We start from the raw sequence: 17685 nt of genomic DNA on the forward strand, positions 1-17685 counted from the left end.
CCCCGGCAACGCTTCAAGCACATCGTGGACCGTCCTCATCAAATCTCTCACCGATTGTTCCAGCTCCTCCAGACGTTCCCTTGTTGTCTCCTCCGGGATCGGTTCCCGTGGTTGGTATTCAGGAGATGCAGCTCCCTCCGAGGATCTCGCACGGGCCCCGTCCCCCACCGGCTCAAACATCCAGTTTTCCACGTCTCTCCGATAACTCCCAGTCTCCCCCGAACTCCCGGAGTCGGGAAACATTCCTTTGTCGAAAAGACTTTCTCGAAGCCCACTGCCTCGACGGGAATACACCTCCCTGGTGCCTTGGGTGTTGTACAAAGCCCAATCATCCTGTGCTGGTGTCTTCCGCGCACCCCAGTGCGAAGGGGTTGGAGGCGGCCAAGACAGGTAGGCAGGTAGTCGGGGGATCGCTCCCCCCACAGCACCTTCCCCTGGTGCGGTAGTTGTAACAATCAAAGGTGCGGAGGTAGTTGGGACCGATCCCGTGTCCCCCTCCGTGGTAGGTAGGTTTCCCTCAGACCCGCTCATGGTCTCGCCAGAATCGGGACGCTAGGAGAAAAAGAGTTCTAACAATATGTTGGATCCCCAAGCATCGAGAATAAATCCACGTTTCAAAGAAAGCAAAGTTTATTTCAAAGCATTGGAAAGACACTCAAACACGTTCCTTGTTAGAACTGGGTACAATCAGTTAGGGCAGACATGATAAAGGGATTCAAGTTAGAGACATAACCAATGGGTAGTGTTCCCGCTGGCGGGCAGGGGAAAACGGTTGCGCGCCCAGGTCCTGGGAACCAGGCGAACTGTAGACATAACACAGGTGCAGTTCTCAGGCAACAAGCTAGCATTGAAGCATACTCCCCCTCACATCCTCCAGTTGTTTTACTTTGGCATTACAGCAGGATAACGTAATAGGTGGCTGGCAGGAACGGGGAATACACAGGTACATAACAGGGGTCACACAGAACACCATGGCAGCTTGCTGACAGATATCTTGGATGCAAGATATAGGATGCAATATTGACATTGATGATTGGGTCAAAATTTGGAAGGTAAAAAAGTATTTAAGATCAGCATCATATAAAGAATATATATAGATGTTCCATAGATGGTATTGGTCCTCCGATAAGGTATCTAAATGTAATGAAAAAACATCTAAGAATTGTTAGAAATGTAAAACTAACGTCAGTACATTTTTTCATATGTGGTGGAAATGTGGGAAAATGTATAAATATTGGTCAAATATTAAAAAGATGATATTAGTGATATTAAACATTAATTTAGAATTACATCCAGAAATATACTTATTAAATATAATTCCAGATGGTTATGGGAAGAATGATGTTTACTTATTAACTTACATACTAACGGCTGCCAGAATACTAGTAGCTAGATATTGGAAAACAGATAGATTACCTTCAAGAGATGAATTAGCGCAGAAACTGTTAGATTTGGCGGAGATGGACAAACTGAACACGTTACTTCAAGGAAAGGATGATATAGTTTTCCAGAAAAGAGTTTACAAATGGATGGATAAAAAGTAGACATATATGACCCTATTTATTATATACTGTTATATGTATTCAGTTGTATAGCTGTAAAACTTTATAAATAAACTTATATATAAAAAAAGAACTAGAAAACGCAATAAATATACACAGGCATAAATCTGTGCATGGTTTGCCCTTGGATTACTGGCAACTGTTCCTGTCTCTCATTTCTCTTTTTTGCAAAGCATTTTAGCCTCATGAGAATCTTTGCCCTTCACATGCTGATTATTCTAGCACTGTTACTTGTTGTTCCAATATACCTTAACTTGAAGATTTCATGTTCTTTTTTAAAGAGACATATTTGGTTCCATACTAAGCGGTTTGTGGCTGTAGAACCACATATTGCAGATCCCCCCTGCAGAGTGCCAGAGTAAGGGGAGAGACACTAGTGATATCCCACCTGTATCTTTCTCCTCATGAGTTTTCTTGTTAGAAATAATAATAAATGCAAAAAACCCCCAAAATTTGACCTCTTATGATCTTCTTCCTTCCATCAAATTATTTGTGACTCAAAATCATGAAACTGTTTCAGGGCCAAGATGTCCCGTTGGCTTGGAGTATAAGGAATGTACTTCCCCTTGTGCCAGAACCTGCCAAAACTTGAACATCAATTCAGGGTGTCAGGAAGAATGCATCGATGGCTGCAGCTGCCCGGGTAATTTATTTGCTGCTTTGTTTACTGAGGGAATCACTGGACAGTAGCGCCTCCTATTTTGCCTGAAGAAGTAAAACAGTGTCTGTTCTCAAATGTTTACATGTATTTATCTCTCTTCTCTTCTTCCCTTTTCTGCATCTCAGAATAAGGCAGTTTCTATACTGCCTGCATGTGCGTTTGTTTTTATCAAAGGGGTACTTATTTAAGACAAAGACAAAAGGGCATATGTGAGTTCCAGCAGCAGTTGGGGATATATATATTCTTTCCTTTCGCTTGCAACTTTAAGGGCGCTTCTGAATTACCTCTAAGTGGGTGACTTCAGCTGTAGGGAGAAGAAAGGGAGGAGGATGCTTGGGGAGGGATTTTTTTGCTAGAGCCTGGGGGAACTCTATCCCTTTCAGCCAGTTCTAGTGAATTAGCTCACTGATGCTTGTACATCTGAACTAAGGCAAATGTGATCTGCTAGGGCAATGTTTTCAAATGCTGTGAGAGTGGGACAATGAACAAAGCTGACAGGAAGAGAGCAGATTCCATTGAAATGTGGTGTTGGAGGAGACTTTTATGGATACCGTGGGCCTCCAAAAATACAAATGTGGGTTCTAGACCAAATCAAGCCTCCCTGGAAACTAAAATGACTATACGAAGTCTATCATACTTTCGTTACATTATGAGAAGACAAGAGTCACTGGAAAAGACAATAATGCTAGGAAAAAGTTGAAGACAGAAGGAAAAGAGGAAGACCTAAAATAAAGTTGATTGACTCACTCAAGGAAGCCATGGCGCTCAGTTTGCAAGAGCTGAGCAAGGCTGTTAATGATAGGGGATTTTGGACGTCATTAATTCATAGGGTCATAGGGTCACCATAAATTGGAAGCAAATTGATGGCACTTAACACACACACACACATTCAGAAATCCTTTCCATGGCTGTTTCTCTACTGAGGAATGCTCACACATCTACCCCAGATCCCCAGCGTGTTACCTGGTCTTCTGGGGCATATTTTAAGATGCATACCTTGCTCAGACTAGGTACCAATCAGGCCTGTTAGTCACTCTTAAGGAAGGAGTGGACATAAAAACATACTGATCACTCCTCTATGGCTGTGTATTTTAGGGAAGGGGTGGAAGGGACAGAAACATGACCTTTCAGAGGGAAAAAATGCTGTTATGAATCTTCTCATGAAGAAACCTTTGATATTTCTTCAGTGGTTGGGGTTGCCAGCTTTTTTCTGTTCCTTTAACAGCTGATAAACTGTGGAAATTCAGGAAATTAAAGTGATTCCTGCCCTACAGATATTGGGAAAACACACACACACATCCTACATATATAATTCCCTTACATATTGGCCATGTCCAGCTCTCCCATTGGCTGTGCAGTGTGCTCTATCGGCCATTAGCCCATCAACTGCCACTCAAGAGTACTCGCGTGCCATTGGCTGGGTGCTGGGTCCGTTCCTCTCCCCCACCCACTGTCAGCCTGGACACTCTTCTTTCACAGAATTAACTATCAAAACGGCTATCTCTCCTGACGAAGACACTTCTTCTTGGCTCCTGTGGGACTAACTTTTCCCTCAGTGGCTGTTGCTAGGCAACCATGCTTGGTTCTGTCAGTAAAAAGGCAAAAAAAGGAAGCCCTTTCCAGGCCTTTGTGAGGAACTCATTGGAGCCAGTCCTGACTAGGGTTGCTAGCTCCAGGTTGGGAAATTCCTGGATATTCTGTAGTGGAATCTAGAGTTTGGGGAAGGGAGAGGGTCCCTAACCCTCTCAGCTGAATAGAATGCCATAGAGCCCACCCTCCAAAGCAGTTATTTTCTTCAGTGGAGAGAGATCTGTTGTCTGGAGTTCAGTTGTGATACCCAGTAATCTTCAGGCTCCACCTGGAGGTTGGCTACCCTAGGCATAGCAGTTAGTGCTTTAGAACAGGGTCTGCTAGACCCAGGTTCTTGCTGTGGAAGTTGAGTGGGTGATTTCGGATCAGTCACAGACTTTCAGCCTAACCTACCTCACAGGGTTGTTGTGCAGAGCAAAAGGAGGAGAGGAGAATGATGTAAGCTGCTATGGTCTCCACTGCGAAGAAAGACTGTTCTTTCCTCCTGGGGAATCATTGCTGTCAAACTCCAGATGATGGCTGGAGGTCACTCAGAATTAAAACTGCTCTCCAGATGGTAGAGATCAGAGGCAGATAACAGTAGGTTGATGGTTGGCTGGGAAGGAGATAGGGTTGCCAACTCCATGTTGGGAAATTCCTGGAGATTTGAGGGATGGAGCCCGGAGAGGGTGGGGGTTGTGGAGGGGTGGGGCCTCAGACAGGTACAGTGCCATAGACTCCACCCTCCAAACCAACCATTTCCTCCTGGGAAACCATTGTTGCCAATCTCCAGGTGAGGGCTGGAGATCACTCAGAATTACAATTCACACCATCTATGTTAATACTGTGAGCACCTTAAATACTATTATTGTAATGTTGAGATTATTTTATACTATTTTAATGTTATGGTTTTATGCTAATTCGGCATACTCTGCCATCTTTTGTAAGCCGCCCAGAGCCTGTTTACAGGGTGGGTGGGGTATAAATATAAGTATAAAATAAATAAATAAATAAATACAACTGCTCTCCAGATGGCAGAGATCAGTTCCCCTAGAGAAAATTGTGGGCTCTGGCATTATACCCTGCTGTGGTCCCCCCCCCCAACAGCTAGTGTGACGTAGCAGTTTGCACTTCAGATCAGGATCTTCCAGACCCAGGTTCTTCCTGTGGAAGCTGATTGGGTGATTTCAGACCACTCAAAGACTTTCAGCATAACCTACCTCACAGGGTTGTTGTGCAAATCAAAAGGGGGAGAGGAGAATGATGTGAGCTGCTTTGGTCACCACTGTGGAGAAAGACTGCACTTTTCCTAGGTAGAGGCTACAGAGAGGGGGGAAGAGATGGAAACCTGAAGTCAGAGGGGCAGATAACGGTATGTTGATGGTTGGCTGGGAAGGAGATAGGGTTGCCAACTCCAGGTTAGGAAATTCCTGGATATTTGAGGGGTGGAGACTGGAGATGGTGGGATTTGTGGAGGAGTGGGACCTTAGACAGGTACAATGCCATAAACCCCACCCTCAAAACCAGCCATTTCCTCCTGGGGAACTATTGCTGCCATTCTCCAGGAGAGGGCTGGAGATCACTCAGAATTAAAACTGCTCTCCAGATGGCAGAGATCAGTTCCCCTGGAGAAAATGGCTGCTTTTCAGGGTGGACTTTGAGTCATTATACGCTGCTGAGGTCCCTTCCCGTCCTGCTTGGGTCCCCAATGAAAAGGAGAAAGACTGTACTTTTTCTAGGTAGAGGCTCCAGGTGTGGGGCTGGAGATCAGCCAGAATTACAACTGCTCTTCAGATGGCAGAGATCAGCTCCCCTGGAGAAAACAGTAAGCTGTGTGTCATTATACCCTGCTGTGGTCACTACAGCAAATTGACACTGAGTGCCCAAGACCAGGGCACCCGCCTAGAGCTTCTTTCTAGATCTTGTTGTATTTATTTCCACAACAGGCCTTATTCCTAGTATATATATATAATTATGATCAATAGAAACCCTAAAAGTAGAAAAAGATATCAATGAGTATAAAGTATCAGTTCAAGGCGATAATGTTGCTATTTAAAACTCTGTTATTAAAACTGGTCAGGGCAGACCCAGAGAAATGACACACGAGAACAGCCACTGAATCTACCCACAGAAGGAACTGCAAAGCTGAGATGGTGGCAGAGGGGATTGCCAGGTCCCCCCTGGCAGCCAGCGGGGGATGGGAGGGGCAGGGTTGCCAGATCCAGGTTGGGAAACTCATGAAGATTTGGGGATGAAGCCTGGGGAGGACAGGGACCTCAGTGGGGCACACTCAGTGGGGCACCCTCTAAAGCATCCATTTTCTTCAGGGGAGCTGTTCTCTATAGTCTGGATTCCGGGGGATCCCCAGGTCCCTCATGGAGACTGGCATCCCTAGCTGATTCTCAGTTTTTTCCTCATGGTAATATGGATTTCAGATGTTGAATTGCAGAGCAAGAAAAACTCAAGCCCTCACTGTCTCCCCCCCTTTTGTTTGTCTCTGCAGATGGCAAGCTTCTAGATGGTGACCAGTGTGTGGACAGTTCTGACTGCTCCTGCATACATTCTGGCAAGCACTACCCTCCTGGTTCTTCTGTCTACAGGGACTGCAATTCATGGTAAGTATAATGAGATAATAAAACCTGCTTGGCAATACATCATGGGCTTGTTGTAAGGGGGCATGCTCTCTCCTGCCTCCTGCATTAAACATGAGGCAATTATGCACAAGGGCTAGGGTTGCTAACCTCCAGGTGGGGTCTGGAGATCTCCCAGAGTGCAGTTCCCCTGGAGAAAATGGCTGCTTTGGTGGGTGGACTCTATGTAGGTTTGCCAGCTCTAAATTGGGAAATACCTGGAGATTTTGGGGGTGGAGCCTGGAGAGGGTGGGTGTCATGAGTCAGCCAGGGCTCAGCAATAGCTTGGACTCCCCAGGAGAAGAGGACTCCTCAGGAGAAGAGCAGCCCCATGTAGCTAACCTTGAGTCCACAGAAGCTGACCAGCAGGAAAATGGGCTGCAGGCTTGTCAGGATTCACAGCCAACAGCTGGTGCAAAGCCACCGACACCCTCCAGCCCCTGGTTCAGCACATGAACCTCAGCTGGCTGTTCCCAGCTGACCAGTATCATCTACACCTTTAGAGAGCCACAGATGAAGGCTGAGAACAGAGCTACAGACAAGATGGTAAAGTGTACATCTCTGGCCTGACGCCAGCCGCTTGCTAATAACAAAGATGAGTAGTTGCAGGATTACATGTGAGCAGCTGGCTGCAAGCATGACCCTTACGTGTGTGGCTATAAAACCAGCCATGAGAAGCTGTTAGGTGTGAACACAATGCATTGTGTGAACACAATGCCTTGCCTGGCTTCTGGAACCCTGACCTTGAATGACCTTGCCTTGCCTGACCCCTGGCACCTGATACTTGGAGCCTGCAAGCCAGTGCACTGGGGCTTGGGGAGGGGAGGGGAGGGACCACAGTGAAGTATAATGCCATGGAGTCACCCTCCAAAGCACTCGTTTTCTTCAGGGGAACTGTTCTTGGTTGTCTGCAGATCAATTGTAATAACAGGCGATCTCCAGGTGCCACCTTGAGCTTGGCAACCCTAACTCTGTGGCATTATACCCCATTGAGGTGCCTCCCTTCCCCTGGATCTCCAGGTATCTCCCAACTAGAAGTTGGCTACCTTAGGGGTTGTCTTCACATGGTAGAAGATTCCATTGTGCCAAGCTTTTTATGTTGTCTCCTATGAGGTCCTGGAATACATGGGTTCCTTTTTTGTATCTTAAGAGCTGGACTTACTGCTGCTCCTGGGGTGATGACACGCACACTGTCTTGTTGAGACACCCAACAATAAATTGCTACTGAGCTGAAATCACTGCAGTGGGTCCCTCCCTCATCTACTTGAGATCCCTTTCCTGATTTCTGCAGACTGTCACTAAGCATGTTAGGCTACAAGTAGAGAAAAAGTTGGGACAGAGGGCTCTCTAATGCTAAGGGAAATAGTAATTGGACTAAAAAGGGTGGTGATGTTTTGAGACTCTCTTCTTTCAGTTACATCAATTATGAGAGTGGGTAGGGAATTTGGGAGTGTAGCTAATTCTTTGAAAATTGTATTTCCCAGTATTTGCAGGTATGGTGCCTGGATCTGCAGCAATGAACCTTGCCCAGGTATGTTCCTATTGGGTCATAGGATGGCCCATCAGTGAATTAGCATTCTGTATTTGAGCCACGGTGTCTCTTGTTGTGAGAGTTCAAACCGCACGTCGTATTCAGACACTTAGGTGCTACAAAAAGCCACCACAGGGGGTACCTGTGGTGGACTGAGGCTGTGGCACTGGAGAATTGGGGTTTAACTTGTCCCTTCTGGCACTTTTTCTCCGGAGGTGGGGTGGGGAGTCAACAGTCAGTGTGGTTTAGAGGTTAGAGTGTTTGTCAGACCTGAGAGACCCAGGTTTGAATCTCCACTCTGCCCTGGAAGCGCCTCAGCAGAACCTCCCTTTACTCAAAGTTACTTTATTTGTCAAATGCCTTTGTAGCCCACAAATCCTTAGCATAAAAGTGGTCCCAAGCGACTTCCAAACTGAAGACACAGTATGATGTCTGTATGTTAGAATATCTAGATTGCCTTATTGACTCGGAGTGGCTTTTGGATTATTATACAAGCACAGATTCTGTAAGAAAACAATCCCTCGTGTGTGTACTATCCATTCTGCAGCAAACATGGCATAGAATTTGTTCCAAACCATACTAAAAACACAACAAACATTTAAAGATTGTTTTGCATGGTCAGCGTAATCCAGTTCACTTGGAGGCCTGTAATATTGTCCAAGTATGGAGAAATTCCTGTCTTCTCTAATTCCACAATCCTTTCTCTGGGATACAGGAGGTCGAAAGTCTAATTGTCTTGTTAGGATCCTACTCCAATTAAGCACTAGCTGACATTAATTCATTATAGACATTAGTGTACTTCAATCATACTTTCCCCGCAAGGGTGATTGAAGAGCAGGCTGACATAAGAACATAAGAAGCCATGTTGTTATCAGGCGGTGGCCCTTCTAATCCAACATTCTGTGTCACACAGTGGCCAAAACCCAGATGCCATCAGGAGGTTCACCAGCAGGGCCAGAACTCTAGAAGCCATCCTACTGTTGCCACACACCCCCAAGCACCAAGAATACAGAGCCTCACTGCCTCAGACATCACTGCCCCACTGCCCAGATCCCTAGGTCTGCTGTTTCTTTTGTGGAATGGGATTCTGGCAGGGATGTGGGGTGTGAGAAAAGCTGCACCTGGCAGAATCCCTGCTTCTACCCAGCTGTTAAAGGGAATCCTTTATGAAGGAATATGTAAGCATCTTTCAGAGTTCTTAGAAAAGGTGAAATGTTGCTGAAGGGCCCATGCCTCCTCACCCCACCCCCCCCCATGACTATGGCTTTGGCTTACAATGATTGTGACTATGAGGATCCCAGAGATGGGGGTTTAATCTGGAATGAGTGATCTAGAATAAAAAATCATGATCGCATGAGTTGCTGTGGGATTCTGCCTAATGCCTGAGAATCATGTCAAGGGGAAAATCTGACTGGAATGTGGTAGGACTGAATTCACATCATATCTTTAGGATCAAGGATTTTAAAAATGTTGGGAGTTTTAATGTGTAGGCACATTCTGAGATCACATTTCAGAAATTCCCTCTGCAAAATCAATCCTCCATGATGGAGGTTGTATATCGCCAAGAAAAGGATTTGAAGTGGGATGTGAATTAAATTTTATCTGCTGCATTGATTTGTCTTAAGTATGCCTCAAGAGTATGACAGTAGCTTTCACAAGATGGGTCTGTAATGATCTGGATAACTATTATTTCTCTGTAATATATGAAAGCATCAGCGGATTTTTGTTTGTTTTTATAGTACAAAACTGATGGGTCGCTGAAGCAATTTCAATGTCTCTGAGCAGCCAGGCCCCAGTTCCTCCCAACAATGGCTATGATTCTCTTAAGTGTTGGGAAAGGAGAAAATGTAGCTTCTTATCCACATTAATTATTTTCAGATTTTACAGGGATCTGCCAGAACACAGATTGAAAACCACTACTTTGTGATAAAGTTTAGGCCTCTTGTGATGAATTAAGTTGTGCATTGTAGAAAGTTCTCTCTCACTGTGCTTCCAACTGCATTGAATGGTCATCCCAGACAGAGAGCTACCCTTGTTCCCCCCTTCTCATTTGAGAACATCTTTTTTTACGCACTTGCTCTATATGTCATAGGGAGCTGCGGTGGCTCAAGTGGTTAAGACGCTGAACTGCAGGCTGTGGAAGGTCAGTAGTTCAGTGGTTCAAGACCCGGGTGCCGCAAGACAGGGTGAGCTCCTGTCTCTAGTTCCAGCTCCTGCCAACCTAGCAGTTCGAAAGCAAGAAATTGCAAGTAGATAAATAGGGACCACTTCGGTGCGAAGGTAACAGCGTTCCGTGCACCTTGGTGTTTAGTCATGCCGGCCACATGACCACGGAAACGTCTTCGGACAGCGCTGTCTCTTCGGCTTTGAAACGGAGATGAGCACCGCAACCCTAGAGTCGGATTCGACTGGCTTTCGAGCAAGGGAACCTTTACCTTTACCTTACTATATGTCATGCCACTCTAGGAATTGACTGAAACTCTGTGATAAATCCATAGAGGGTTTTTTTGTGCTTCCTTGAGAAGACTAGCATTAGTTCCTGGTTTTCCTCAGAAGTGATGTCAGACCTCTCTAGGAATCACAGAAAACTATATGGTTTTTCCAATTGGGTTGGCCAATTCCTAGAGATGCTTAGTATCATGTCATAGGCTGATGTCCCCCAGGTCCCTGCCCCCTGCTCTCCTAGTAAGAGCTAAAGGATACTTCATTCGTTTGAAATCATTTTGTCTTTCTGTTTTTAGGCGAATGCTCTGTCACTGGTCAATCCCATTTCAAAAGTTTTGACAACAAGCACTTCACCTTCAGTGGCATCTGTCACTACTTGTTTGCCAAGGACTGTGAGGAAAATTCATTTTCTATTATCATAGAGACTGTCCAGGTAAGAAGGTATTGACAAGAAAGACAAAATGTTCCGTACCCTCTAATTTCCAGCCTTATGGCAAAGTTGGTTTTTTTTTAAGGGAATTATGAGCTCTGGATCCACTTTGAGAACAATAGGCCAGGTCTGTAAGCTGAAAAGTCCTTGACTGGGGAGTTCTCTCAGAACAGAATTTGACATTGCTGCTGAAAATGGCAGCCTCGAGCTGAGCTCTTCTACCCTCTCTCTGTAGTTCAAAATACTGCTAATCAAATTGGGGTCTCTGCTTAATTTATTAGCTTATTAAAGGAAATGGGGATTCATTTACACATCTGGAATGCTAATATCAGAATGGCAATTATGGAGGTTGAAGGCTGTCATCCCCCCCCCCAACAGCCCCAGGGCAAACAGAGGATGCAAAAGCCTGCAGTTTATATTTTATGGAGTAGTCCAGATGTGCACTGTTTGCCTAGTCTGTTTGAGCACTAAACTCTGTGAAGTCTTTTAGTGATATCTGATCACCATGGACTGAAGTTATTTAGTTTCTGGTGTGTTGCTGTAATAGGGAGTGGAAAAACAAAGCATCGAACTAAGTCAAATTAGTGTTCACCTTAACTCATCCTGCACTTCTTTCAGTTAACTCAGAAAACCCCCCATCTCTGTTGAGGTTTTGGTGATGTGCAAATAAGTTTAAATGTAATAAGTGCATTAAAAGACAGCTGATTTATCAATTTCAATGCTTTCATTGGTTGTCAACACTAAAAATGATTTCCTGAAGAACGTAGGGTTGCTAGCCCCCAAGGAGGGGCCTGGATATCTCCTGCTTTTATAACTGATCTCCAGACTACAGAGATCAGTCCCCCTGGAGAAGATGGCTGCTTCGGAGGGTGGACTCTATGACATTATATGTGCTGAGGGCTCTCCCCTCCCCAAACCCCACCCTCCCGAGGCTCCACTCCCAAAATCTCCAGGTATTTCCCAACCCAGGGCTGGCAACCGTAGAAGAAACTCAAAAATGTATGAAACAAAATGAAAACCACATTCTGAATAAACAAAGTGTCAGCCTCTTGAACAAAGTTACTCTTAACAGCACTCACTGTAGGTGATTTGTTTATTGAAGAATAAAGATGTTCCAGCTAAGACCGTTGTTGAGTCAGAACTTATATTCTGATGCAAAACCCCTCAAAATGGCATTTATTATCCTTGCGTCTATCTTTTTGGATCACATGGGTACACAAGGCAGACGTGAGCAATAACAGCAATGTCTGCATAGAAGTGCTGTAAGAAATGTTTCTTGAAAGTGCCAGTAGCTGATGTCCCTGCAAACTAATGGACTGAAACTGCAACACAATTGAAATGTAATGTCTTGCTTTCTCTCTAGTGTGCGGATGACCCTGATGCCGTGTGTACCCGCTCTGTCTCTGTCCAGCTTCCGGAGGAGAACAGCATTGTTAAACTGAAACACGGTGGTGGAATCTCTCTGAATGGGCAGGACATACAGATCCCTTTCTTGCAAGGTGTGTGTAGTGGTTAAGTGTGCGGGCTCTAATCTGGGAGAACCGGGTTTGATTCCCCACTCCTCCACATGCAGCTGCTGAATGACCTTGGGCAAGCCATGATTCTGACAAGAGCTGTCCTTGAAAGGGCAGTTCTTGAATGAGCTCTCTCAGCCTCACCTACCCCACAGGGTGTCTTTGGTGGGGAGGGGAGGGGAGGGAAAAGGAGTTTGTAAGACACTTTGAGACTCCGAGTGAAGGGTGGGGTATAAATCCAATATCTTCTTCTTCTCTTCTGTGTGTTCTGTGTCCCCTTACTGCTGGTACCTCAAGATGAGAGATTTCCAGCCAGCTCTTGGCTGTACTGGTGCCCGTAACTCAGTGGAAGAACATGAGTTTTTTGTGCAGAAGGTCTCAGATTCATTTCCTGGCCTCCTCACATTGTATTGGGTAACAAGGTTCAAAAATCTGCTGCCTGACACCTTGGAAAATTGTGGTCAGTTGTGGTCATACACAGTAATGGTTTGGTTTGGTATAAGGGACCTTTGCATACAGTAAAGCAGTGTGTCAGAATGATTGCTGGAACTTTGGTACTGGCACCAGGAGGCAGAAGGAAAGGTTACTCCCAGCCGTAGCACTGCAGTGTTGGCGCCTGGCAGAGGATGGGGCAGATGTAGGGTTGCCAACTCGAGTTGGAAAATTCCTGGGGAATTAGGGGTGGAGCCTGGGGGAGGGATACAGTTCCATAGAGTTCACCCTCTAAAGCTACCATTTTGTCCAGGGGAGCCGATCTCTGTAGTCTGGAGGTCAGTAATTCTGGCCACACCTGTAGGTTGAATACAAGTAGAAATTCACAGGTGGAGTTTTGCCACACAATTTATGTGAATTCAAGAAAGTCCTTAATCTGTAAGGATGTAGTAGTGTTTCGCCAGCTGACTCAATGGACCCCTGGTTCTAAATCCGTTTCAGTAATTTCTTTCAAGAATCATGCTGGATATAGACATCCATAAAACATGTTCAAATGCAGCAGTCTTCAGTGATTCCTTCATAAATACATTAGCATAATACCATCAACATACAAATAACTGCACTCACAATACTGTAAGCAAAATTCAATATACAATATTTCCAAAAGTGGTCACAGAAATAACTCTTACCTAATGCAGAATCTACCATTTCCTGGAAGATCCCTTCAATTTTCTGAAGTATTTCACCATTTACATTACAGGGAAAGGTTCTCAAACAAAGTAGAATCAGCTAGTGAATTAAATATTCTGCAGTCCTCAAAAAAAGTGTTTTAGGAAAATTTGTTGTACTTTATATTTCTAATTACATTTATTGATCATTGATGTTACATTTGGGCACATTCATTTTTTTCTTGTTTTGATATATTGCTGTGCCGTTGCCTTTCATCTTGTATCACACCTGTAGGTTGGCAGCCCTAGACAGATATGAGAGATCTGCTGGCAGCTGTGAGGCAAGCACTGTCGGTTCTGCTGTTTGTTGCTGTTATGCGTCCACCACTGTTAGTGTACAAAATAATACAAGGAAAACGGCACAGGCTTCTGCCTGAGGAACCTGCTAAGTAAAGGCCTGACGGAGCACTGGGTTGGATCCTGTGGACCTGTTCCTTTAGTGGGATCCAAGAGACTCTTGCACAAGGGGAAATCTCCTTCCATCGAAGGAAAGTGTCTCCACTAGCAGAACACATCTGCAAGGTCCAACACCAGGGTCAGAAGGGAGAAATGTTAAGTTGTGGCCTCACCTGGTACGGACTTTATTGTCTGTTATATCCAAGGCTGGAGCATTCCCCTTGACCCAGGCTTTTGATGGAAGGGTTCCATCGTTTTTGGTTGTCCTCATAGTCTGTTTCCATCCGGTTTTGTGGGCATCATCTTTATGGCAGAGGAATGTTGTTTTTATGGTGTGGTATTTTCCATGTCTTTAGGGTTAGGGTTTTTATGTTTGTATCTATTTTCCCTTTTTGAGCTGCCTCAAAGCAGGTCTCTGAAGTGATTGCATATACATTTCCTAAATTGGAGCTTGTCTTGAGGCCATGTTTCTGGCAGAGAAGGGTTCTATGTAAAAGAAGAACAGGGCCATTTCCAGTGGGTGGTGAGGCCCTCACCAAGATGCCTTCTGTGGCTAGGGTTGCCAACTCCGAGTTGGGCAATTCCTTGGGGTGGGGATACTGCGAAGGCTGGAGTTTGGAGAAGAGGAAGGAGCTTAGTGGGGATGTAATACCATAGAGGCTGCAGTCAGACGTGCAGTTCGATCTGCTGTTGCTCCCCCCTATAATTGATTCAGGTTATTTTGTAACAGAGAATACTGGTCAGACTCACCCCTTTTAGCCGTCTTCAAAGTGCTTTTACCCTGTCCTTGATCGATCAGACGCAGCAGCCAGGGAGTGTTGCTGTCGGCCATTTTTTAAAGTTCGTCTTTTCAGCACGCTCACAAGTGCTGATGAGCCTGCTGGGATATGTAGTTCATGGGGCTGTTGGCCATTCTTTTTAAAAAGTTTGTCTTTTGAGCATGCACACAAGTGCTGATGAGCCTGATGAGATATGTAGTTCATTGCTGTACTCCCTCTCTAAACTTTTTAATTAACCCCTTCCCCAAAGCACAGAAATAAGCTGAAGTACAGAGGCATCTTTCTTTGAAAGTCTTTACAAAGAAAACAAAGTTCTGAACAGCCCCTGTTGGAGGGGGGGGGGAGAGAGAGAGCGGTGCAAATATTCAGTTATGCACATATTACTAACTAGTAAAAAAATGATGGCTGAAAAACAAGAGACTAATCAGACCTTCCTGATGGCTTCGGTGCACAACAGAGCGATCAGACTATAGGGATCCATTTTGGAACCAGCTCAGACCAACAGGACCGGACATGCAGTAAAGGGTGGGGGAATGGGACACAGATGACTGGGGCATGACAGACAGATGTTGCTGTCTGATTGTGCATTTTAAATCCTTAAGGGAACAGCAACAGCAAGGATCAAACTGCATGTCTGATCAGAGACCAGAGCCCATCTCCTTGTGGAGTGGAGTGGGGCAACGTCACTGTGATGACATAATGTGGAAGTGACATCATCTTGCTGGGGACATTGCATAATGATGCTCTAGTATTTGGACAAAACTTTATGTGTTACCGTAGAGCTTTGGCCAAAATGCTAGAACTTCGCTGTGCGACACTCCCCCAATGTAATGATATCACCTCCTCATTATGTCATCACATCGAAAATGTCGATGCGCAGTGTGCCTGTTTGGGGGTGGAGCTTCCCCACTGGCCAGCTGGCCAGCAGTGGGCTGGAGCCCCCAAAATTGGGGAAACCCACCCAGACTGGGTGGCCCCCTCACCTCCCATTTGCAGGGTGGGTGCTGGAGGGGGTGGGGTCAGTCCTTTCTCACTTGTTGCACCCAATGCTGGAACAATCAGCAGCAATAACCAGATGGTCCATGGGAGTGACAGCAATTGTCCATATTGTTGACAAGAGGGTGTTGGCGGCCTGCTTTTTACTGGGGAGTGTTCTGGCTGCTGCCCCTCCTCAGGGTGTAGGGCAGTTGTAGTTCTTCCATATCCTTGCAAGCACAGCCCATCTCCTGGCGGTGCAAGTATTGCAATATGTGTCTTAGCTCTTAGGTAGTGATCCAGTATTTCACATCCAGCAAGCAGCTTAGATGTGGTTTCTCAACCTACGTTTCCACTTTTCATGTCTCTGAAAACCACCTCTTGATTTCTGAAGGTGCCCTTCATATCCAGCACACGGTAATGTCTGCGGTTCGCCTCACATACAGGGAGAATATGCAGATTGACTGGGATGGCCGTGGAACACTTTTGATGAAGGTATGAGTTTCCTCCCTGCCTTTTGGTTCAGTTTTGTTTCCATGATGAGGTTCCCCCTCACCCACCACCAAGAAAATGTGATTATGTGGCATGCTTGAAACTGGATTTTCTTTTCTACCCACCCTTAGAACAAAACACAGGCCCTTTTTCTTCTCTAGGAAATACCAGTGTTTACATTACAGAACTCTTATGTGCTCCATGCCTTGACTCTGCAACATAAACAGTTGGGGACACTGGGGGTTGAACCAAGTGCAGAATGAAAGGAGACTGAAAAGTACTGGGTTCGCCGCATGGAGGACTCGGACGATGACATGTGTTTGCACACGTTTATTGTACTTAACATCAAACTAACTAACGGCCCGACAAGGCCAACTATATACATACCCACCTAGCACCCCCTAGTTCCATTGGAGGGTTTGAATTTCCTGCCAAAGTGGCTATTGGTTGGTGCTGGGGGAACTAGGATCCTAGGTTCCTATTGTACAGGCGATCCAAGCTCCAGACTGTGCCGTGGACCCCTGGTGGTGGTCCGCGTACATAACAGAGATGACAATAGAACTTGGTAAATGACATACGACACTCTTCAGAGGCCCCCAGGTGCAGAATGGAATAGGGGTGTGCAGGAAACCTCTGGATTGGTTAGGCTCAGGCCAGTATGAATAGTGGGACTGTGGTCTTCTGCCCTTGCTGTGTCAACAGTGCTCCAAATTTCCTCCTTCATTCCAGCTCCCAGCTGGTGCTATGTATACACTAGGTTTCTAGATTTTGAGTACCTCCATGCAAATCAGTGGCAATTGACATCCAGTTCAAAGCCCCTAGCTGGGATATCAAACTTATGCCAAAGGTCTGTTCCACACAGCACTAGGATTGTAGCACTTTGTACCTGGAAGTGATGTTACAATGTTCTAGGAATTAACGCATCTCTATGGTTTTTACCATGGAGATGGGCAAATTCCTAGAGTAGTGTGATGTCACTTCCAGGTGCAAACCAGAAGTGATGATGCATCATTGCATGACATCACTACCCACCCCCAAAAGACATTCACTGGTTGCCAGTGCTAGTCTGGCAGCCTTGTATGGAAATGGTTTTCTGTGGTTTTTCCGCGGTCACTGCAACTGCCAATGTGGTGGCAAGTAGCAATGGAGCTTCTGTATGGTTGGTATCTGTGTGATCTTCTTCGTGGTCTCTGTGCTTCACACCAATGGGTTTAGTGCGCCTGCGCTGACCCAACCGGTGCCGTAGCAAGCTATGTTTCAAAGGATTTTCGCGCGAGTCCCACTGAGCATGCGCAGGAACCCCAGCACGCATGCCCAGAGGGGACGGGCGCGGAGATCCCGCCAGTTCTCTCTCTACCGCCGCGTTGAAAGGACCTTTTTGCCTTTCCTCCTGACCGGATAGCTATTTCTGCCTTCGGGCCTTTACCTTATTTCTTGTTTCTTAGGATCATCCTTTATTTTATTTCTTTACTTCAGTTTACAAAAAAAAAAAGAAGAAGAAGAAGAAAGAAGAAAAGCGAGAACTTTTGTTTTTCTGAGGG

At 45.5% G+C, this 17685-nt stretch overlaps 1 protein-coding gene across 1 annotated transcript in view; it reads left to right on the forward strand.

The window, feature by feature from the left end:
- The window catches only part of VWF (von Willebrand factor), a gene marked incomplete at its 3' end in the record, with an annotated part of 203024 nt that overhangs the window by 47531 nt on the left and 137808 nt on the right, over positions 1-17685 (forward strand). Inside the window, exons 9-14 of the mRNA XM_015408541.1 lie at positions 2083-2205; positions 6296-6407; positions 7907-7953; positions 10695-10831; positions 12192-12327; positions 16047-16147. Of these exons, the coding sequence (XP_015264027.1) occupies positions 2083-2205; positions 6296-6407; positions 7907-7953; positions 10695-10831; positions 12192-12327; positions 16047-16147 (656 nt within the window). The remainder of the gene's footprint in view (positions 1-2082; positions 2206-6295; positions 6408-7906; positions 7954-10694; positions 10832-12191; positions 12328-16046; positions 16148-17685) is intronic.

This window comes from Gekko japonicus, unplaced genomic scaffold, assembly GCF_001447785.1.
Source record: "Gekko japonicus isolate JY-2015 unplaced genomic scaffold, Gekko_japonicus_V1.1 scaffold1193, whole genome shotgun sequence".
Classification (NCBI taxonomy): Eukaryota; Metazoa; Chordata; class Lepidosauria; order Squamata; family Gekkonidae; genus Gekko; species Gekko japonicus.